The sequence below is a fragment of the Melanotaenia boesemani genome, chromosome 9, assembly GCF_017639745.1.
Source record: "Melanotaenia boesemani isolate fMelBoe1 chromosome 9, fMelBoe1.pri, whole genome shotgun sequence".
Taxonomy (NCBI): Eukaryota; Metazoa; Chordata; class Actinopteri; order Atheriniformes; family Melanotaeniidae; genus Melanotaenia; species Melanotaenia boesemani.
This window is the reverse complement of record NC_055690.1, coordinates 10,512,243-10,534,234: the sequence shown is the minus strand read 5'-3', so window position 1 is coordinate 10,534,234 and position 21,992 is coordinate 10,512,243. Positions and strand designations below refer to the sequence as shown.

Below are 21,992 nucleotides of genomic sequence, written 5' to 3'. Positions count from 1 at the left end.
TGCAGTGCAGAGGAAGCAAAGCGAAGCCATATTTGAATGTGTGTGTGTGACATCCTGAAATCGTGCTAAGTGCTGCAGGGACTGTTGCCAGGTTCTGCTTTACTCTTGGTCTTCTTATAAATAGATGAGGGTTACCTGAAGAGGAGGGAGGATACAATCCTTCTCACTCATTCACACAAAACAAATAAGTAAATCTCACAAAACCTAATCAGGGGCCTCAAAGTGCCTTAGAAGCTCTTTTAGGATGTCAATGTCACAACGTACCTGTAAAACAGCCGATTAACTCAGTTGTGTCTTGAAATTACCTCTGGTTGATTGTGGATGTTGTTGCTACTCTGTTTACTGTAGATCAGTAGCACAAATAAGGTCTCACATCTGAAAAATTTTTTTTTGCTCTAGACTTCTTGTAGCTTATACTGCCAAAGGAGAGAGAGAGACTCAAGAAGTTTTTATGTCCGGGTAAGGACACGGTGTGTCTGAATTATTGTCATTTGGACTATATATTGGATGGCCTTCAAAATTTATTTCAAATAAAGCTTCTATTCTCCTCTCTAGTGACCTTAAGTCAGCCTGGGGTAGACCACCACTGAGCCAACCTTTCTGATAATCTTATTGATTTTCTTTTTGTCATCTGTAGTGATGCTGCATCCACCAGCAGAGCACACAAAAGAAGAGACTAGCCAAGATTCCCTGATAAAATGCACAGGGAATCTTCTATATTGTATCACTAGATCTGAGCCTCCTGAAGCAAAATAACCTTGACTGAACTTTGATTACTCACTGTTCTTTCTCTAAATAATGTACATCTTCCAAGTAGCATGTCAAAGACATAACACTATCAATTTAAATCATAAATAATTTAACATCCATTCATGCCTGAATGAGCAACAAGAAACTGGATGGAAGTAAGTATGGATACGTGTTCCTCAAGAATTCATAAACTTCTGTGTGGGGTTCCCCAAGAATCAATTTTCAGTCCTAAAACTTTTCAATCTGTTCATGCTGCTACTTGGAGGTTTCATCAGGAGGCACAGCACTGAATTTCACCACTATGCTGATGATATGAAGCTTTACATTGCTGTGTCTCCTGATGACCTAGAGCCACTTAACATCCTTTAAAACTGTATTTTAGATATAAAGCCATGGATGGCAAATAATTTTCTACAGGTTAAACAGGACAAAACTGAGTTTTTAATTATCAGTTCTCAAGACAAGAGAGAATGTTTGAAGTTGTTCTGATTATACTTTGTTGTGTGAAGGCTTGTTTTATTTTAGTATGCATAAATTGTTTTCTAGTGTGTAAGGCACATTTTGTTGCTTCTGGTGTGAAAGTGCTTCATAATTAAATTTAAAATTTTGACATTTGAATTTGAAGAATGTAAGATTTCACTGTTTAATGTTATAAACCAAACGATATGTTTGCAAGTTTTTACAAATCTCAGAAATTAGATATTCATTTGATATTCTACTGAAAAAACCTCCTTCGGAAAAATCCACCCTGTGAACCAGAACTATTGAGGAAATAATGTAAACACAGTTTTCTTTGGTTTAAATGCAGGTAGGGAGTTCTTCATATTTTCAATGTCTGAGCTGTAGCTTAATTTGTTTAATGCAGAATTTAAATCTGAATATGTTTTTTTTTTCATTCTGTGGGATTCTGGACTGTTTCAGACTAGATGCAGCTAAGAGGAGAAAATAGAAATCTCTGGGTTTCAGTGAAAAATCTAAAAGTGAAAACGTTCTACAAATTTAATATTGTCATGTTCTATGTGAATAACTTTAAACTGCACAGTTTCCAACCAAAACAGAGATTTTATTGGAGGCAAGTTGACATACAAAAAAGTTGTAACACAGTTTTGGGGTTTTAAATGAGCAAAAGAAGTTATTAATTATTAATAATTATTAAGTTTATTTTTATTTCATTATATTTATAATAACATCCATTATTTATATATGGATGTTTACACTGAATCTGATCTGGTGTTTTACTGTTCACTCACATACGAACATGCACAGATATACATATGGTACATCTTCAATCAGTCATGCAAACACTTACATACACTCAGATACATTTATCATAATATTATTGTGCAGCCTTCACTAATACACTGACTTGAAATCTAGTTTTTTTATAGAGGTAAAATCTTTGTTGTTGTGTGTTTGTCTCTTGTGTACAGACGGGGTAGAGGGGCAGATGAGTGCTGAAGAGGAGGAAGCCCGAAGGATAGCTGAGATGGGGAAACCCATTCTGGGAGAGCACAGCCGCCTGGAGGTGGTCATCGAAGAGTCCTACGAGTTCAAGGTGCACATTCACTTATTTATTTTCTTTTTTTTTACCTATATAGGAGCAGTGCACTTTGTTTGTTTTCTGTATTGTTATTCTGTTTCTAAAAATAAATGTGCTGAAGACTTTCTAGTGTTAGCCATTAACAGCTGTAAACTTACTATCCAAGATTGCTTTGTGTCAATTAAAACAACAAGGTGGTTAGAAGATTAAAAATTATTTTACATGCACAATTTTAAACTTAATTTCTGTCCAGACATTATGGGAATGGTTTTATTGTAAAAATACACACAAGAACAGATAGATGCATTCAGGGTCCTGCTCTGCACACAGGTCTTACTCCTGCGCTTAAAACAAGATGTAAAATGTGGTTTTCTGGTCATATTATATAAGCCATAATTGGACCGGGGTCTTAACCCTCACTGTAAGGTGGCCTAGTATGTGTTTGAATTATTTAAGCTGCATTAGTTGCCCTCCATATCGCTGCAGGCATGCAGAATGCAAACTCTCACTGTTACATCTTCAGGCTTTCTCTGCATTTGACAAATACCACAGTCCTCCACAGGAGCCAGAACCTCCTCTCTGCAACAAACAGTGTTAAAAGTCATTTATAGTTTACAATCTCACATCATTGTGTTATATTAATACTTAGTGTATTTTATCTGCTCTCAAGAAAATACAAACAAGAAACAATCCAGGTAACTTATTTGTAGTAAACTCTTCTGTCAACTAAATGAAAAAAGCTTTTTATCAGGAGTAACATAGTAACATAGATCGTAAAAATAACTACCAGTGGCAACCGGTCACCCCTGAAATCACTTTGAAAATTGATAAAAAACAAAACTTTTCAGTGAAAACAAGCAAACCAGGCATTTGCCTCATTTTCAATAAATTAAAAAAAACAACCACAGCCTGGACTGTTTGAGAAGAAATCGAAGATGGTGAGGGAATGCAACAGAAACAACAATAACAACATCCACCAAATGGTGTAAATTAAATTAAATAAAAGTCCATATCCCCTATTCTGTTTGATTAAACTGACCCCTTGTAGACAGAATTAATTATCCCTGTCGCTTATGATTTGTGGGAAGTGTGAACCAGCTTGAGGAAAATGTAATCAGCATGACTGACATTCTGATTTTGCTTCTAGGACATTAGACTGAGCAGCTCTGTTTGCAGCCTGCACAAATTAATGATGGATGACAGGGAGGGAAATGCATGTCTTTTTTATAGCTGCAAACTAAAATCAAGTGTAGAGAATGTGGAGGTATGCCATGTTGAGATGCAAGTAATGCAAGGGTGAAAGTAGCATCTTATAAAAACATCTCTCCTCGCAACTCGTTATTACTGTTGTTGCTTGGTTAGTTTGGTTTGTTTAGCCTAAAATGGTCAAATCTGATGGAGAACAAAAAGAGAGAGAAAAGATGGAATTTACTTGGAGAAATTAAACTGCTGACAGCAAAATCTGATTATCAACAACTCATTGATGTGTCGCAAAATCAGATTCCAGGTTTATTGGCAAATTTATGAAAGTAAACAAATTATAATACTTTCAAAATATATCAGCTCAATAAATATCTCAAATTTTATGCAATGGATAGATATGTTTTGTATTTGTTCATCAAGAGTAGAAATGGACTGAGAATATGATCTTAGAGGCTACAGTTTCAGTTGTCCTGAAGTTATATTTATCTTAAAATTAGGTAAATGAGATCTAAGAAGAGCAACACATGGCACACTGCACCAAGTAATTAAGTTCGCATAGACTACAGAAGTAATATGTGGGAGAATGAAGTGCACCCAATGATTTATGGTAAAGGTTGTGTAGTATGTTACTTTTGTTAAAATTTTTAATCCAGCTAAGCTGTATTATTTTCAGTCTTTAAGTTGTCCTTACAGATTTTTTATTTATTTTAGATTAAGATCACTTTATTTTTACTGTTTCTGCCAAGCTTAACAGTACTGTCTTGTTTTTTTTATCATTTCTTTATCTTCGTGTTACGGTTTCCTACTGTTTCCAGTCTTTGATTTTGGATGTATTAAGACTTGAGACTAAAAACTAACCATTCACAGTTTTTATACTGAGCTAAAACAAATATCTGTCTCACTTTGTGTCCAGTCAGTGTTAAACTAATCCCAGTCAAGCTAACCTTCACACTTTGATTCTACTTCACTTGTGCAGCCTATTGTTTTCCTTTTTGTTCTTTCTGCTAAAGACATACAGTGTTGTACTGTTTAGTCTTCATTTATTACCAGTGTTAGTGTTGAGCTTTTCCATAATAAATTAACATTATGGACACTTATAGCTCAAAAAAAACACCAAGATTCCTTCACAGGGTCAGTTCACAAACCAATGGATAACATTAGAGTCTGTAGTTGCAATCTGAGCTAAACAGCTGCTGGTTAGTTTTCTTATCTCACTATTTTACCCCCCAAAAAATATTGAAAGCATTCACCAAAAACCAAACTGTTGCCCTCTATTAGGCAGAATTAAGGCAACAAAGGCTGATCAATGTCACCTCCTATTATTCCCACCATGGAACACACAAATAATAGTGGATCCATCCGTTTATTGTCTTTCAACTTCAGATTTATGTTTTAATTTGTTTGTTTGTTCTTGTTTTTTTTTTGTTTCTTTGTTCTTGTTGTTTTGTTTTGTTTTTTGTTTGTTTGTTTGTTTGTTTGTTTGTTTGTTTTTTGGTCTTTTTTCTTTGATCTTTTTTTTAAGTTATAAAAGAAAAACAAAGATAAAACCCAAAGATGGTCATACTTAATCCACGAAGAATAAACAAAATTAGATTAATGAGCTTCAGCAGCATTAACCAGCACAAGAAGCCTCACCTGACCGACTCTGTCCCCTGTCCTTGAGTCAGTTATTAACTGCTTGCTAATAAGCTGTGTTGTTTTTTCTGATTGGCAGAGCACCGTGGACAAGCTCATTAAAAAGACCAATTTGGCACTGGTTATCGGCACACACTCCTGGGGGGAACAGTTTGTGGAGGCGGTCACTGTCAGTGCAGGTGAGCTCTGTTTGCGTGTGGACGTGCTACAGAAAGTGAGCCAACAGCTGTCACCAGGAAACTCTTTCCCTACAGTCAGCCACTCTAAACAACTGCTGTTGTGTGAGGAATCCCCTCGTGTCACGGTGTGAAAGTGGCCCGTGAACACTGATAAGCACTAACGTTTAAGTGACAACTTTCTTCTCAGTCTGACACTTCTGTGTCAGGTTGTGCTGGTAAATAAGTCAAACTGATTAAAGTCATGCTCCCTTTTTCCAATCATGAGTTTGCACATCTCTGCTTACATCTACATGCAATACATCAGGTCTGCATTAAATCATTCAACAAACTTCAAAACTGACTTTTTTTTATAGTTAAACTTAAGATTTTTAACCCCTTAATGTCCTGCTTCACTGTTTGTTTAGCATCTTTTTCCCTTACTGAACTGAGTTGGTCTTAGTGTAGATATCAAAGAGTTAAGATAAGGAATTTTAAATTAGTGAATATTGAAATATAACAACACAGCCAGCATATGTATTTGGGGTCCATGTGGGCTATAATCATACTGAAAGATGTGACCCATATTGTGTGTTTGTTCACAACTTTCACAATGGTTCCAATAAATTGCCCACCTGGGACCCCTTATGTCATTGGCCCCAGATAAGATGCCTATATTTTCGTCCATGCCCATTTTTGTCAGTAACTGGAAAATCTGTTATATGAATGGATGTTATTTTTCAGCCATGCGAGTTGTTTACAAGCCATTTTTGTGACTGAAGGCCACCCTCTAATGGAAGTAAGAATTCACTGCAGACAGTAGTTAACCCTTTCTGGTGTTAAATGTGAGCTTTTGGATTCAACATGTTTTAAAATTAGTTTGTATTTATATTTTAAGTGTTTCTCACACAGGCTTTGTCTGTGTATACTGTGAAGTTTGGGCTAGTTGTTCTGACTCTTAGCTTTTTACTCTTTTCCAGGTGACGGCGATGAAGATGAGGAGGGTCGTGAGGAGCGCCTTCCATCTTGTTATGACTACTTTATGCATTTCCTCACCGTCTTCTGGAAGGTTCTATTTGCTTGTGTCCCACCCACAGAGTACTGGAATGGCTGGGCCTGTTTCTTTGTGTCCATTAGTGTCATTGGTGTCCTCACCGCCATCATTGGTGATTTGGCATCGCATTTTGGCTGCACCGTGGGGCTGCGGGACACTGTAACTGCAGTGGTGTTTGTGGCACTGGGAACTTCTATTCCAGGTGAGTAAATATCTTTGTTCACAGAATCAGAGTAGGGGGTGACATGGATTCATGTTATTTAGTTTCTGCAGACCATTGGATAGATTATAAGACAACTGTCTCCCAAAAACAAACGTAAATGTAAAAAGGCCCCAGTCAACCCGACAGTGGACAGCAAACAATTGTGTCTCCATCTCTTTGTGTGCATTACTGTGCAAAAGTCTTAAGCCATCTGCCTTTTCTTTATATGTTGTCAGGAAAACTAAAAGTAGTTGCAGTCCCTTTTGAAGTATCACTTCTGTGGATGTTTCCTTTTGTTCCGTTCTTTGTCCAAATCATCACACACTGCTTCAATACTATTGACATCTGGGTTCTTGGAAGGATTCATCTCTCTATCAGACTTGTTGCCACAGATTTTCAGTCCAATTCTTGTATCATCTGGCATATTTCAACCTTTTCTCCGTTTCCTTCCTTAAGAATGGCTTCTTGACAGCCACAAAGACCATGTCTGATGAGGCTTCGGCCAACCGTAGATGGATCAACTGAAGGTGCAGATGTATCTGTCAGGTCTTGTGTCAAGTCTTTGCTGGATTTGTTCCTGTTTCTTAAGGATGTTACTTTCAGATGCTGTTCATCTGAAAGATGGGGTTTTTTAGGTTTGACATTTTTGTCCTCTACTTGTCCAGTTTCCTCAAATGTTTTAAGGCCACACTGCAGACCATGCTGAGATATGCCAAGTTTTGGCCAAAAGCTATTTAGGAATCACCTTGTTGCTGCAAAAATACTATTTGCTGTTTTTCAACGTTATTTTTTACATTTATTCATCGATACAAAAAAAAGAACTGGGAACAAATTGTCTTTGTGACAGGCTGCGAGTTACAAAGTGCCAAAAGATCCTATTTAAAACTAGTTCTTTGCTAAATTGTCTGTTATGTGTCGACACAACACTAGCTCATCCCTTGAGTTACGAGATGTTTTAGGCTTAAATGATTCATAGGTCAGTGTTAAGTGGCTTAACAAACAAACAAAAAAAACACATTTCTCTGAAAATAATTAAGTACAAGAACTGGACTGAAAATGAGTGATAAAGCAACAAACGTTTAAAGCAAAGAAAAACTTTTAAGGACTTTCAGAAAGTCTGGAGAACTGTTCATCGTCTCTGCTTTCAAAGACTGGCTGCACGGGAGTTTTTCCACTTGTTATTCTGTCTTTTTAATCATTTTTGTCCCCATGAAATCTTTTTATTGTTTAATTTTGCTTCTTTTTAAGTTGATTTGTTGAAGTATAGTTTTTTTAAGTTGTGTGTTTGGTCTTTTTTTCTTTCTTTGTTATCGTTTTTCATTTCATTGTAGTTTGTTAATTTGAGGATATTTTATGACTCTTTCTAGTTGTTTATGTAATCATTTTTCCTCTTAGCAGTTATATGAGTTTCAGTTCAGATGCTCAGGCCCTGAGGCCCCCGCTCATTTTTATCTGTGAGAGTTTAGTGTGAAGCATTCACGCCTCACAGAGCAGCCATCTGTGTATATATGAGCATGTGTGTGGAGATAACCATTTTATTCTGTCCAGTCAGTTATTGATGTCCAGATGACAGTTATACCTTCATAAGTGAAGCATGACATACGACGTCATGGCTTGACCATTGCATTCTGCTGATGCACATGCTGTTCTGAAATCTATGGAAATTCTGTATGAGTGTTCCATGTCAGATCATGTACCGTTTGTTATGCTGCTGGATACAAATAGTCTTCCTGAGTTGATACACAGAGTAAATGATGGCTTCAAGCTCAATTTGGAATGGTCCAAACTTTCAAAGGATGATCTTTCTGCCTTATTTAATTGTGTTAAAAGTGAGCCCTACAAAGTAGGAAGTATTGCTAACAGGGATGCAGTGTTTATCACTCCTTGTGAAGTGCATCAAGCAATATCACAATTGTCGGACAATAAAGCAAATGGCTCGGACAATATCACAGCAGAACATCTAAAGTATGCAAGCCCAAAGACTGCTGTACTGCTCGCTTTGTGTTTCTCTGGGTTCATGACCCATGGACTGTTACCTGACTCCTTACTTTCTGTTACTCTTGTGCCTGTCATAAAGGACAAGGCTGGCAAAGTTGAGAGCCTGGATAACTACAGGCCAATAGCCTTAGCTAGTGTTATATCTAAAGTCTTTGAGAAGATAAAGTATGATGTGAAATATAACGCAAAAAAGAGTGTTGTACTAATTTGTCGGACCACAGGGGACAAAGAACTGTGCTTCCCTGACTTCTATTTGTCTGAACAAAAGTTAAGTGTCTGTTCTAAAGTTAAATATCTGGGTCACTTCATCACAGATCAGCTCTGTGATGATGATGATATATATCGACAGTGTTGCACTCTGTATGCCCAAGCTAATATTTTGGCTCGGAAATTTCACATGTGTTCAGACAATGTAAAAATCCAATTCTTCAGAAATTACTGTACACCTCTGTACACTGCTCCATTGTGGTGTAAATATAAGAGAGCTAGTCTACAGAAGCTCAAAGTTGCTTACAATGATGCATTAAGGGTTCTACTCAAGAAGCCCAGGTCCAGCAGGGCCAGATTTTGTTCTCTCACGCTCGTGTCAGTACCTTTCAGCCACTAATGGGAAATTTGATGTATAGATTTATCTGTCGCTTGATAACTCTGAAAACAGCCTTGTCCTGATGCTGGTGAATCCTAGTTTTAGTACAGTTCGTTACCAGTCTCCTCTGTGGAAACACTGGTATAAGTGTCTTTTATAACTGTTGTTGTTGTGTTTGTTTTGATGTTTCTTTTTATGGACCTTGAGTGTGACAAATAAAGATGATGATGATGATGATGATGATGATACATGATACATGATTTACAATCTTCACATCTTTCCCTTTCAGACACTTTTGCCAGCAAAGTGGCTGCTGTGCAGGACCAACATGCCGATGCATCTGTTGGAAACGTTACCGGTAGCAACGCCGTCAATGTGTTCCTGGGTATCGGTGTGGCATGGTCAGTGGCTGCCGTCTACTGGAAAATCAAAGGAAAGGAGTTTAGGGTGGACCCGGGGTCACTGGCATTCTCCGTCACACTCTTCACCATCTTCGCTTTTATCTGCATGGCTGTTCTCCTGTTCAGACGCCGGCCCTCCATCGGTGGAGAGCTCGGCGGCCCGAGAGTACCCCGCCTCCTGACTAGCCTGCTGTTTTTTGGTCTGTGGTTCCTCTACATCCTCTTCTCCAGTCTGGAGGCCTACTGCCACATCAATGGCTTTTAAAAAGGAGACGACGACGAATGTTGCAGAAGAATATTGCACTGCAACACACACAGCCTTTATATTTCAACCCTCAGTTCATACAGTCCACTGTTTGACATGTTTAACAGGGCTATCTTCAGCCTGAAGGTGTTCTGGTCTTTGACGCAGGGATGCTAAAATAATTCAGATACATGTTCACACACACAATATGTACACATGTGTAAACAGATAATTACAAACACACACAGTTGGAATGATAAAATGGCAGGAGGAAGTGCTAGTGAGGGTGCAGAGAGAGACAGGGGGTAATTGTCATGTTGACATTTTAGAGGTTAAAGGAAAGTCAGGAGAGCCTCCACAATGCTGTTTATATATATCTTTGGCAGAGGTGGTTTACTCCCATCACAGTGGGTTTACTTTGGACTGGAAGAGCGGTCCTGCAGGATCTGACCTCTAACAGAGGAGCAGACATGTTACTGTAAAGAAAAAAGAAACACGTGAACATCAGGCAGATTTCTTTTATATGAGTTGCCGTAAAGGAACATAATCTTTCTCTCCTATCTCCCCACTGTACCACAGACTGTACAGCTTCATGTTTTTACACTGAGGAGGTGGAACACTGTGGAAAAAAATGAGTCAAATGTTTACAAAACAGTAACATTACATTTGTTTACTACGGTACGTTCTCATATAGATGCGATTCTTGTCTAATACGCAGTATAGATTAAGGCAGTCCTCCACATGCGCTGTAAATAATAAATCCCAGTGTACATGTAAATTGTAGTGTTTTCCAGAGGCAGACAGGGAGGCCTATCACTGAAAATTTCAGAATGGATGTGAAAATGCAAAACTACTAATCTGCACAATTGAAAGAAAACTGAGGAAAACCTGTCAGATTTCTGTTCTGCCAGAAAAGTTTCAGTGCTTCAAAAGTTTATGCAGAGTTGAGTATCAGAGATCCCAAACATTTGATTGATATGCTGCTTTAAAAAAAATACAAAAAAACGAAGAAAACAAAAGCAAAAGGGAGCAAAAACGTGGCTAAATGTTCTTGAAGAGCAGCCAGTCAGCTGTGTCTCTTTACTTAATAGTTTCTTTGGGAGCCACAGCCTCTTCAATAGAGCTTTGTACATCAAAATGAAGAATCATTTTTGCATGAATAACTTGGCAGACCATCTTCACATTACATGTCACATATGTTAAAGGGAATAAGCAGAATCCATCTGTAAATAACATTTATGTTTCAGCTTAGTGGACAGAAACCACCAGCCGGTCTTTGGAGCTGAGTTTTCCTGCATTAAGCAGGCTCTGTTTGCAGAGAGCTTTAAACACTGGAAACGTGGATGGACACATCCATACAGACTGAAATCTAAGCGCAGACTGAACTCCAGTTAATCACTGAGGCATTGTGTTCAGTGACACAGTAAACCCTAACTGTGTCATGTAACCTGAGGGACTATTCTTTTACTTTTAATAACAGAAGCAGAGGCAGAAACACATGCACGGATAGTCAAACAAGAAAAGTGTTAGTTTACAAAAGTGATGCTTCTGAAGCCACCAAAGTACGATTTAATAAGTTTAAACTGAAAACATTCAAGTAAAACTCTTAATATTCAAGCTTTCAGCTGTATAAACTGCCCAGGCTGCACTTTGTTTGATATAATTAATACATAGTGTTGTGTTTCTCTTACTTGAGTGCAATACATGAAACTGGTTCTGCTGACTAATGTAACACTGGATCCAGATGGAACCATCATGTTTCTCATCCTGTAAGAATGTATTGTAGTAATTTATCCATCCATCTCTGCTTGAAAGCACAATATAAGTACCAGACAGGCTAAAAATGACTTCCATCTAAACTGACTGTCTCTATGTTGTTTAGAAGAAACAAATGGGATCTGTCTCATTTTAATCCTTTCAGCAGGCAACTGTGCTTTATTTTGCAGACTATGTTTTCAGAACTATAATGTCTTTATCTGAAATGAAAAGTCTTAAATGCTATCTCAGTTTAGCACCACAGCATATGTTGAATACATAGGAAAACACATAAGAAAGCACAGCCCTGCACGTGATCAGTATTGCATCAAAGACTTGGGACAAATGTTCACAAGCTACTGAAACTACCGGCTGCTAAATAGAAAGCAAAAATCCATCAGAATAGACGACTAGTGACGCACAGACCTAAACTACATGCAGAAATCCACAAATTTGCTGCGACATTTGCATGCTGACATTTTAAGGTTATTACTTTGAATATTGAAGAACACATGAAGTCAGTGCTTGAAAAATGTCACAGCTAATGTGGCGAGCAACACATAAAATTATAGTATAGTAATGATAGAGCAATGAGCTATTAGCTTTGACAAGAGACTTGAATCGTTATTATTCTGTAATTTTCACTGCCTAATATCAGTCACCTTAAATATGAATTATGTGAGGACATTGCATTACAAAACTCCCACCCACAAACAATAAGTGCTTATACATGTGATGGTTATTACTGTTAATACACACAATGTCAGAAACAATTGAATCGTTTACCCAAACTAACAACTTTGTAAACTTTCTAAAGTCAGTTTTGTATCTTTTCCTTGCAGATATAGCCAAGGTAGACTTTTTGTATTTCTAGACAATGTTCAGATTAATATCCGTGAGTAAAGCAGGTAGTGTAGATTACATTGTTGCTGAATTTAGTGGATTAGATTTTGATATATTTCTCACAATGAGGAAGTACCCTTTTAACTCCTCCAACAGTGTCAGAGTGTAAAATAGCCAAACATTGCAACATCTAATATATAGAGGTACTGTTTTTTGTTTTGTTATTTTTGTCTATTTTTTTATTTGTGTTTCTCTTCATTAGATAGTTTATTATTTACAGAGGATAATTTCTGTACAGATAAGCTGTGCCGCAGGTCCTTGAGGTAAACAGTTTGGGGTTTAGTTCAAGGATTGTGGTCTTGATGTGCAATACCAGAAAAAGGTCATCTGCATCTTATTTCATTAGCAGCTTTGATGGGAGCTCAGTTCACATCTCTTCTTGCTGCAGTGTGTGTTGTAACCCTCCATGCATTTCTTCACCCAGTCCTTGTGAAGGAGGGGTTTTTAGTGTAAGTAGCTTGTTTACATGAGGAAACAGTGTAGAACATTGCCAGTATAATTGTCTCAGGCTGTGGTGATCTGAACTGTTGTAGATATTAATGGTGGCTGTGCAGCACGTCAGAGCTGTGTGAGGCTGGAACCGTCGCTGAACTCTTGTCAACTTCCTAAACCACCAGGTGGGACCAAGATAATGCATTGCACCTACACTGGTCAGCTGAACTCTTGTAATCGGTGGCTGTGGACTAAGTGGATCACCTCCCATCATCTGCCCAGCAGATGTGACCCAGATGTGGCTCAACAGCCAGAAACAGGACTGTCCACAATGTCCAGACAATGTTCCATGTTTCCATGAACTTCTGTACTAACTGTCGGCTTCGGCCTTGGCTGTTCTGTATTTAGATGTGACGCCTCCCCCATCCGGCCTCACCCTCTCACCCACCCCTACCTAGTGTACGTCCGTGTTCGCCTTCCCTCTGTGTCCCCCTGCACATGCATGATGAATCCTCGTGTACGTGTGTTAGCTGCATGGTCTACTGTGATGGACGCCTAGAGGCATATTTTATCAGGTTTGATTTCCAAATACAAGTGTCTCTTTGTGAAATACAGCAAGTGTAACACACAGACACACAACCACAGTTCCATTCACACACAGAAACACACACGCACACGGCTGTCTACAGCTTGTTTTGTTACCTTTTGCTGTCAAAAGAGAGCCTACTCTTTGTGTCTAAGCTTTTTCTGCAACAAGCAGCATTCCAGGTCATCCTTTTGTTTGTTAGCGTATGATATGTCTGTGTTAGTGTTCACCTTCCTCTTTTCCTCTTCCTCCCCCATCCCCCCAGGTCTTGCTCTTCAATGTGTCTCTTTGTGAAATTGTTTCTTGTGATGATGAAAATTTCTCTCTGCCTGAATCTTTGTAGGGAAATTATGACTGAGTTACTACAGTATAATGTGACATTTATTCAGTATTGTAATAAATTAACTGAAGATTATATTTAATTTTTTTTAATTAAATGTAAGCAAAAAATTCTTTGGAAAAAATTTGTTTTTGAAAACATGGCATGAGGTGTAATGTGTTATTGAAAGAAAATGAAGGTCTTTAATCAAGTGAAGTTGACCTTAGTTAAATATAGTTTATTTATTTTCAAGGTTTTATGTGTCTGAATCATTATTTTTGCACTAAACGACAGTACAGCAGCCAAAGTATACTGTTGGAAGCATTTAGAAGGCTGTGTAAAATGTAAAAACAGCTTTAAATATTATGCAAATTATTTAAACTCAATGTTTAACTAAAATCTGTACAAAATAACATAATTTATCTAAAAGTGGCTTTTGAACTTTGCATTGTTAACAAGTTCCCTCACCACCCCACCCAGAGGATGCAATGCTTTCCACCACAGAATTATTTCTGTTTTTAATACTCTTTCCTTGAACTATCCCTCAGTCAGCTTTCTCCGGTAATAAAACAATAGGAGACTACAGCATCTAAAATAAAGACATTAATCAAACAAAGTACTTATATGCGCAGCTTTGATAGAAATGTATTGGGGTGTGTTTACGAGGTCAAAATTTGTGAGCGACATGATCACAGTAATTACTTTTTATTGTGATAATTATATAAACATTTTTCTTCTGCAACTAGAATTTTATTTATTTGTTATTTTTTTTAAACGGTATAGTCTCCATAAACGATGTAATTTTAACGAGTCAAGCTTTTTGAACTCATTGGTTTCACCGGAAGTGTTCCAGTCACAGTACGCAGTTACGGAAGCACGCGGATAGGTCACGGTAGCCTCTTCATCGCTGTAGGTAAAGTCGTCCAGCTTTCGCTGAAGATATGAGGGCGATCAATTGATGTTCGTTTGTGAGGAAATTTGACGACTCCATTCTGCACTGTTATTGTGTAGTTAGTAAAATCAGAGCGCAGGCTTTTGTTAGAGACTGTTGAAGTTTCGTCTCAGCTTGGAACGGAATCAGGATTCAACGGAAGAAGGTAAGGCTAGCTAACGCGTGCTACCGCCATTGTTTATGAGCAGGGGTAGGCCTTCACTAATTCCTGATTTTAACATTAATACGTAGTCGCTAAATTAATTCTGTTTTATATCTTTATTTTAAGATTACCCGCAGTAGTGTCTGTTTGTATTAAATTATCCATGGTGTCGCGTTAATGAAGTTGACTTGGCTCAGCTCCTGGCCGCAGTTGCTCATGTCGTTAGCACGCGCAGGGATAGCCGAAACTGCATCTACAATGGAAGTATGTTTTTCATCATAAACCAGTTGTGTCTGTGACTCATGTTGACACATTTAGTTTGTGTTGGGTTGAATAACGGGATTGAAGTAATACTGGTTTAAGAGACATGAAGGGATCTTGGCACGTTAAGGAGGTCGTAAATACACGGTGGCGCTATAACACCTGCTGAGCCATTACAACAGATCGAGACTTTCAGGCAGTTGAGGGGCAGTGGCAAACAACACCTTTAGTTTCGATTATGTTTCTTTTATCATGGTAAGTCTGCAAACACAGTTTGTTGCACTTATATATATATATATATATATATATATATATATATATATATATATATATATATATATACATATATAGTTAATTCGGGTTTATTTATGAATTAATAAAATCATAGATTTACAATGCTGGACTGACTTTTTCAATGTTCTTTTGTGGATTCCACTCTTTAGCTAGTATTTTAGCTACAAAGGTATGTTTTAATCCTTAGGCCCTTTCAAATGTTTTCTTTTATGAATATGTCAAACAAATCTCCAAACTGATTATAAATGTAGACTAAAGCATACACACATCCCCATTACCTAAATTATATATTTAACCTTTTTGGATAATGTTTATAAAAACCAAAACTTACTTAATGATTTTGTTTCATTATCATAGATTTGAATTTCCCTGGGATTTTAAAGGAATATATAATGGGAAAAAATATATAACATGCAAAAGTTTTATGGGAAATGGTTGACTTAATGAGCTATAGCTCTGTAATAGCCTACTTGAATTTAAGGAAGGCAAGATAGTAACCCTATAAATTAAATACTTATGTTACTGGTGTAATCATATGCACATTGTTTATATTAAATGGTTAATTGTTTCAGTAATATGTATTTAAAAAATATTTGAAATTACTTGGAATTATTGGACCATTTTCACTTGTTTTTCATTTACACACCATTGGCATCTGAGCTTACTGCATCACGCGTTAAGGTCCATTTATGCACAACAGAAGTAAAGTCTTAAAATAAATTACGCAATGGTTAAATGATGCAGCTGTCACACATTGTATTTAGCTGTCGTCAGTTTAAAAGTATAGTGTTGAAGTTAGAATGTCTCATTAAGTTGAATACCTGTCAGTTCGTCTCCTTTGTGTTTGTTTCCGCCTCCTCTTCACTGGAAGGGAGCTCAGTGCCATGTTGCAGTGATAGTAACATCTCATAAGCTTAGTCCGATATCAAGACTCAAGTTGCAGTGATTGGTATCTGATTGTTCTGGCTTATGGACATTTGCCATCCCCCAACAGGCAAGGAGAGATGTCATACTATTCATCCTCTCGTAGTTCATCGCGGGCCACTGACTGCAAAGTTTACGTTGGTGACCTGGGTAATGGTGCTGCCAAGGGGGAGTTGGAGCGAGCATTCAGTTATTATGGCCCTCTGAGAAGTGTCTGGGTGGCCAGAAATCCACCCGGGTTTGCCTTTGTGGAATTTGAGGATCCTAGAGATGCAGAAGATGCTGTTAAAGGAATGGATGGAAAGTAAGTTACAAAAAGACCACACAGAGACCAAACAAAAATTAACAACCTCAAAGTTCTGTGTCCATCTGCATTGTTTTAGTACTTAGATTCTCTCAGCACAACAATGAGAACTGTCTTAAGGAATTTTACACAAATGGTGTAAATTCCTCTAACTTAAATCTTTTCCCACTCAGGCTTCTTTGTGGTTCCCGTGTTCGTGTGGAAATGTCAACGGGCCTCTCTAGGAAGGGTCGTGGGCGGCCCAGTCGTCGCCAGTTTGACCCAAATGATAGATGTTACCAGTGTGGGGACCGGGGTCACTACGCTTATGACTGCTACCGCTATAGCAAGAGAGGCCGTCGCAGCAGGTGAAGGAATAATCTGTTTCTCTGTCGCTACACATACAATTTAATTTGCTGTTATTGTGATAAAAAAAAACTGCATTTACCTTCTTGTACCATCAAAGGAGCAGAAGTTTGAGGGCGTTAAATTTGTCCTCTCATTCTAGGTCTCGCTCTCGTTCGCGATCTCGGTCCAGGTCCAGGTCACGTGGACGCCGGTACCGCTCTCACTCTCGCAGCCGTAGCCGAAGCTACAGCCGGTATGTTGGCATGAGGAAAAAAGACAGATCTAATGGAATTAGCTCTGAAAACTTCAATTGTGATTACAGTGTGAAGCCACTGTATGTATGTGTTTGTGATTTTTCTTGTTTTTTTTTTTTTTCTCGCACTCTGATAGGAGCCGCCGCCGATCTCCATCCTATTCCAGACGCAGAAGCCGGTAAGATGCCAGTTTTCATGCACTAAAACTAAGTGATTTATGGTATCACAATATTTTAATTTCCTCTACATGAACAAGATTTTTTAAGACAATATCATACTTATCCTCTGAATCGTAGGTAGATTATCTTTCTCTGAAATCAGTTGCTTTTTCATTATCTAATTAGATGTTCCTAATGTAATAAAAGTATTTATCAAACTATTCTTTGTTTTTATGACTTCAGTTCTGGTTCCCCTGCCCGTTCCAAGTCCAGGACTCCAGCGAGAAGGTAGCTTTTTATAAAACTGCCTATTGGTACATCTACATTTCTGCAGGTGGGATCTGAGACAAACTGCTGTTCTCGCCATAAACTACAGCACACTGATTGGTGATTTGGATCTGGAAGTGTCAGTTTGAGTAGCAGTGACTGGTAACCAGCTGACCAGTCTCAACATCACAGTCACATGCACGCGTCAGCATGTTGTGATAAAAATGTTTTTTATTAGAACAGTACTGGCAGTTCATCATACCATCTATGTTGCAGATGCCAACCAAAGCCCACATGAAGTTTGTCTGCAAAAGCACAACAGTGACCGTACCAGCACTTAAGAAATTCAGAAACTTTTCCTAAAAGGGTTCAAAGCAGTTGCACACAAAACAAGGCAGTGCCCTCTGGGGAAAAATATTGGTCCTGCACTGGTTAAATGATTGTTAGGTAAACAAGATTTGCTGCATTTAAGCTTGTAAGTGAAAGTGCTGTGTAGATATTATGTTGTAATTTGTTTAAACATGTTCATGTTGCTGTTTTGAACATTGATTTATTTTCTTGTTAATCAGAGCCTGAACAAAAACAACAGCTAAAACTGCAGTAGAATTCCATTTGCATGACTATGTTGAATGGTATGCTAAGCCAGAAAGAAACAACCACTTGGCATGAAGCCTGATCTGCTTGCAGGGATACTAAAGCTACTTCATGTGGAAATGTAACACCTTTACCTAAATGTCTACATCTGCAATGGTATAATGTGAGGTTTGTCATCAAGCTTTGCAACAAGTAAAATGTCTCTGTTTGACATCAGTCGCTCCAGATCCCGGTCTCGGTCTGGCTCTGCACCCAGAGGACGCTCTGTTTCCCGATCCCGGTCTCGATCTCCGTCAGCCAACCACAAAAGGAACAGGTAAACCCTCCGTATAGATGCCGCTTTTTCACTGAAACAGGGTATGGGTGGTGTAATAAATGTGTAATGCTTAGTCCTGCCAGTTGTCTTTTTCTTTTTACATGTATGTAACGTCTCAGTAGGAGGATGTGCCAGTGAGCTCTATATAGATAGATCATAGATTTTAGATATACTGCGTTCCAGGTGAGGGCCAGTCTTTATGTTAGCCAGGTGCAGTGATCCAGCCTAGGTCTAGGTAAGGAAAGATTTATAAATAGACCCTACTCCAAACTGCGAGTGTCATGCTGCCTCCAGCCAACTGCCACATGGGGACAAGATGGACGACTGCTGAGATCCCCCTACCTCCTCATCAAAGAGATCTTCAGCCTCTACAGTTGTGGACTGGGTGGGGTAAAGCAGAGACCTGGACCCTAAGTCGGGTCTAGGGAGATTTAGGTAGATGACAGATTGGACTTCCTGTGCTCTCTTTTCTAAGTCTTGATGGCTCCGCATTGTTTGGCTTTTTATCAGTCCCACTTGATCCTGAAAAGAGAGCACATGAAAGACAGCAGCTAAAACCACTGAGATCTGTACTCTGTACCCTTATCTGTACTCTTACCTCTTTTTAGCTCATCTACCGTAGCTATAGCCCTGTTATAAATAAATTGTTGAAAACTGACAGTTAAAGCTATTTTCTGGATTTACACTTGTTTAAGATGGTCAGACATAATTTTAAAATGTTTTTATATTTCAATATAAATTCCATATCTTGAATTTGGCTAGATAAGAACTCTCCAGAAAAATAATTACTGAGATTAGATTTAACAGCACCAGTGGTGTGACTTGCGGTAAGCATTTTTGCAGCAGTTTTGTTTATTTTTCATATTTTCTTTAAAGCGTGTGGTGGGAGCTGAGCACTGCATTGACACCGCAGCTGATCCCAGGCCCAGGGTCTGCCAGCTGGCGGTGTGTACGTCCTGCGGGAGGGTGACTAAGCGCTGACCTGAGATCAGCCTTCGCCTGCATCTGGTGTTAGACAGCGAGAAAGAGGTCGACCTACCGACCGAACCCTCCCCACAGTGAATGGGTGACTGTCTGTTCAACCGACGCACACGCTCAGACGAGATCAGCCCGCACACACATACAGTTGTTCTACTAGAGTCACCCAGCCAGCCAGCCAGCCTTCAGACGTACCAGAGGGCTGACCCACACAGATCAGAGTTCGGCCTTTTAAATCCATTACCTACCTACCAGACCCCCCTACCTACCAGAGTTCTTCGCCTGACTTAGCTTCTGAATGTGAGAGAAAGAGCTGACGAGAGATCAGTCTTCAAGAGCCTCCCGGCGCAGTGTCTCTCCAAGTTGTAGTCATCCGTCCTACAGTCCTTTCATCCTTCGCTTCTCTGTACTTGTTGTATCTACCACTGTCTCCAAAGGTAACGAAAAATCAAACCCCCTGACAAGCTCATGTTGATGGTAAAAGAAAATTTACAGGCTTGCTAAAGTTGAGCCTTAAACAAGCATGCACAGAGTAGAAGTGTGTGAGTGAATGTGAGTGTGTTTGGATGACTGAATGAGAGCAAGACAAGCAGGCACCATGAATATTGGGGGGTTGATATCAGGAGAGGGTTTTTCATGATTTTCTTGTGTAACACATGTTGACTCTTCATTACCATTTGAAGCCACATTTGTTTGTGCTGTAAATTTCTCAGCAGCGAATGAGATAGTGTCAAGGACTTGCAGTTTATTTGTGTAATTGTTGGGTTTAAGTACATGTTTAGCTGCTGAGCTTGGACAGCTGTTTCTCAAAAAGAATTGTTGCTTCTGATATGAAATTACCATGGATTGAGGATAGAAGTATTTTGATAGTTGAGAGCAGTACTTTTCAGTAAAAATGTTAAGTTATACATAGTTTATTTAGATGTACGTGTATATTTTCCCTAGGTCTTTCTTCCATCTTCCCCTGTGGCAAGCTAATTCCTCTCTGTTTTTGTTTCAGTCGCTCCCGTTCAGCAAGCCCACACCGAAGCCCTACACCAGCAGATGACTGAGTGAAGAAGATTTAGTCCCTACCACTTTCCTAAACAACCCCCCCCCCCCACACCCTGTCTGCTTTTACAGCCCTACAGAAGCAGTTTTTTTCTTATTTTTTCTGTATGTATGTGTGTCTAGTCTACTCCCCAAATTACAGTTATAATTTTACCTACAGGCTTGTAATTTCTCCACAGCTACAGATTCCCAGAGATTTAGTCAGTATAGCATACAGGCTTTATTCTGTTTATGTTATGGCTGCGTTGATGACTATTTTTTAGAAAGCATGTAGCAAAACTAAGAAACAACACCTTTATGTTTGGCTTTTAGCAGTAATATTGGCTGTTCTTATAGTAAATGTTAAGTGTTTGGGGACATCTGAAGCAGATCTTGAGACAGAATACACTGAATGAAGAACCTTGTATTCCCCAAGTGCAAATATTGGATTTTTTTCCTCACTGATTTTTTGCTAGCATTATCTTTGTTTCGTATTCTTAAGTTGATGCTTGCTTATCAGTGTTGACATTCATTCTGGTTGCGGTGTATAGTTGCTGGTCTGCATACCTTTGAATATGATGTCACATTCCTTCAGATTTTTCTTCTACACAATACAGTCCAGTCACCGTCACTGTACTAAATAGATTCCCCATGTTTTCCTTTGTTCCTTGGACTTGATTTTAACGTTGCATACAATGCTCAAGTTTTGATTTCTGCAGGGGCTGCTGTAATTTTTTGTTTCAAGCCCAGATGGTAGAGCTTTGGCAGTTTTATTTTTGAATAAACCTCAACGTATCACACTGGTCCTGTATTTTTTCCCTCATCCATTCATGAAATGCTATTGTTATAATGAAGATGTGGAAGATGGTAGTTTTCAATGTTTTTCTTTTCAACAAAAATTTGCTATATTTGCTCATTGCTATTTGTGATAATTGTAACTGCAGATTTCAGACTTGAGGCAGCTGCACAATGGAAAATGAAAAAGAAATAATGGAAGTAACGTTTTGTTTTGCAACAACGTTTAGTGCCAAATTGCTGTCTATAATCTTGTTTCTTTTAGGTTAGGTTAGTCACTGATGACTTCCTCTAAATTAATATATTTTAAACTAATTTTAAACTGTTTCATTGACTTAAGTATACGTACAGTGCATATAACAAATTTTTAAAAAGTCTATTTAGAAAATAAACTGAACTGCACTAGTATTTTCAGTATAAACACATTTCCCTTGGATTGCTGGGTCCACGCATCACACTGCCGAACGTCATACGTACCAGGTAGAGGAGAGCCACGAATACGGGAAGTCGACGCCTGCTGACGCAGCTAATCCTGTTGGCTGGTAATCAAGGCATACACAGATTGACATCTGCTTCCGCCTATCACAGCACGTTGTCTCGTTACAATGGGCGTGGAAACTCCCGCTTGGTTTTT

General features: G+C 38.6%; 2 protein-coding genes across 5 annotated transcripts in view; both read left to right on the top strand.

Annotated features, from left to right (window-relative positions):
- Positions 1-14,015, top strand: part of slc8a2b (solute carrier family 8 member 2b) — a 165,350-nt gene extending 151,335 nt beyond the window's left edge. For both annotated transcript variants that reach the window (XM_041995158.1, XM_041995159.1), the window contains 4 exons: positions 2,181-2,305; positions 5,208-5,307; positions 6,264-6,539; positions 9,413-14,015. In XM_041995158.1, coding sequence (XP_041851092.1) covers positions 2,181-2,305; positions 5,208-5,307; positions 6,264-6,539; positions 9,413-9,789 — 878 coding nt within the window. In that variant the 3' untranslated portion in view covers positions 9,790-14,015. The remainder of the gene's footprint in view (positions 1-2,180; positions 2,306-5,207; positions 5,308-6,263; positions 6,540-9,412) is intronic.
- A 610-nt stretch (positions 14,016-14,625) lies between these two features.
- On the top strand, positions 14,626-21,359 carry srsf7a (serine and arginine rich splicing factor 7a). 3 transcript variants are annotated; one of them, XR_006011520.1, is made up of 9 exons: positions 14,626-14,860; positions 16,407-16,640; positions 16,814-16,987; positions 17,128-17,220; positions 17,358-17,399; positions 17,623-17,667; positions 18,458-18,556; positions 19,433-19,971; positions 20,535-21,359. XR_006011520.1 is itself a non-coding variant. In XM_041994621.1 (8 exons), the coding sequence occupies exons 2-8, from the start codon at positions 16,417-16,419 to the stop codon at positions 19,524-19,526; spliced, it is 771 nt and encodes a 256-aa protein (XP_041850555.1). In that variant the 5' UTR covers positions 14,626-14,860; positions 16,407-16,416; the 3' UTR covers positions 19,527-21,359. The 3 variants fall into 3 exon arrangements, 2 of the variants coding, with proteins under 2 accessions (XP_041850555.1, XP_041850556.1); XM_041994621.1 differs by having other exon boundaries at positions 19,433-21,359; XM_041994622.1 differs by lacking the exon at positions 19,433-19,971 and having other exon boundaries at positions 14,627-14,860.
- The last annotated feature ends 633 nt before the right edge of the window (positions 21,360-21,992 follow it).

What these genes read in the sequence shown, in the direction of transcription:
- srsf7a (XM_041994621.1), top strand. Translation starts at nt 16,417, where the DNA reads ATGTCATACTATTCATCCTCTCGTAGTTCATCGCGGGCCACTGACTGC. An exon ending in AAGAGAGGCCGTCGCAGCAG is followed by an intron (nt 16,988 to 17,127) that starts GTGAAGGAATAA and finishes CTCTCATTCTAG; the next exon opens with GTCTCGCTCTCGTTCGCGAT. An exon ending in GCCAACCACAAAAGGAACAG is followed by an intron (nt 18,557 to 19,432) that starts GTAAACCCTCCG and finishes TTTTCTTTAAAG; the next exon opens with CGTGTGGTGGGAGCTGAGCA.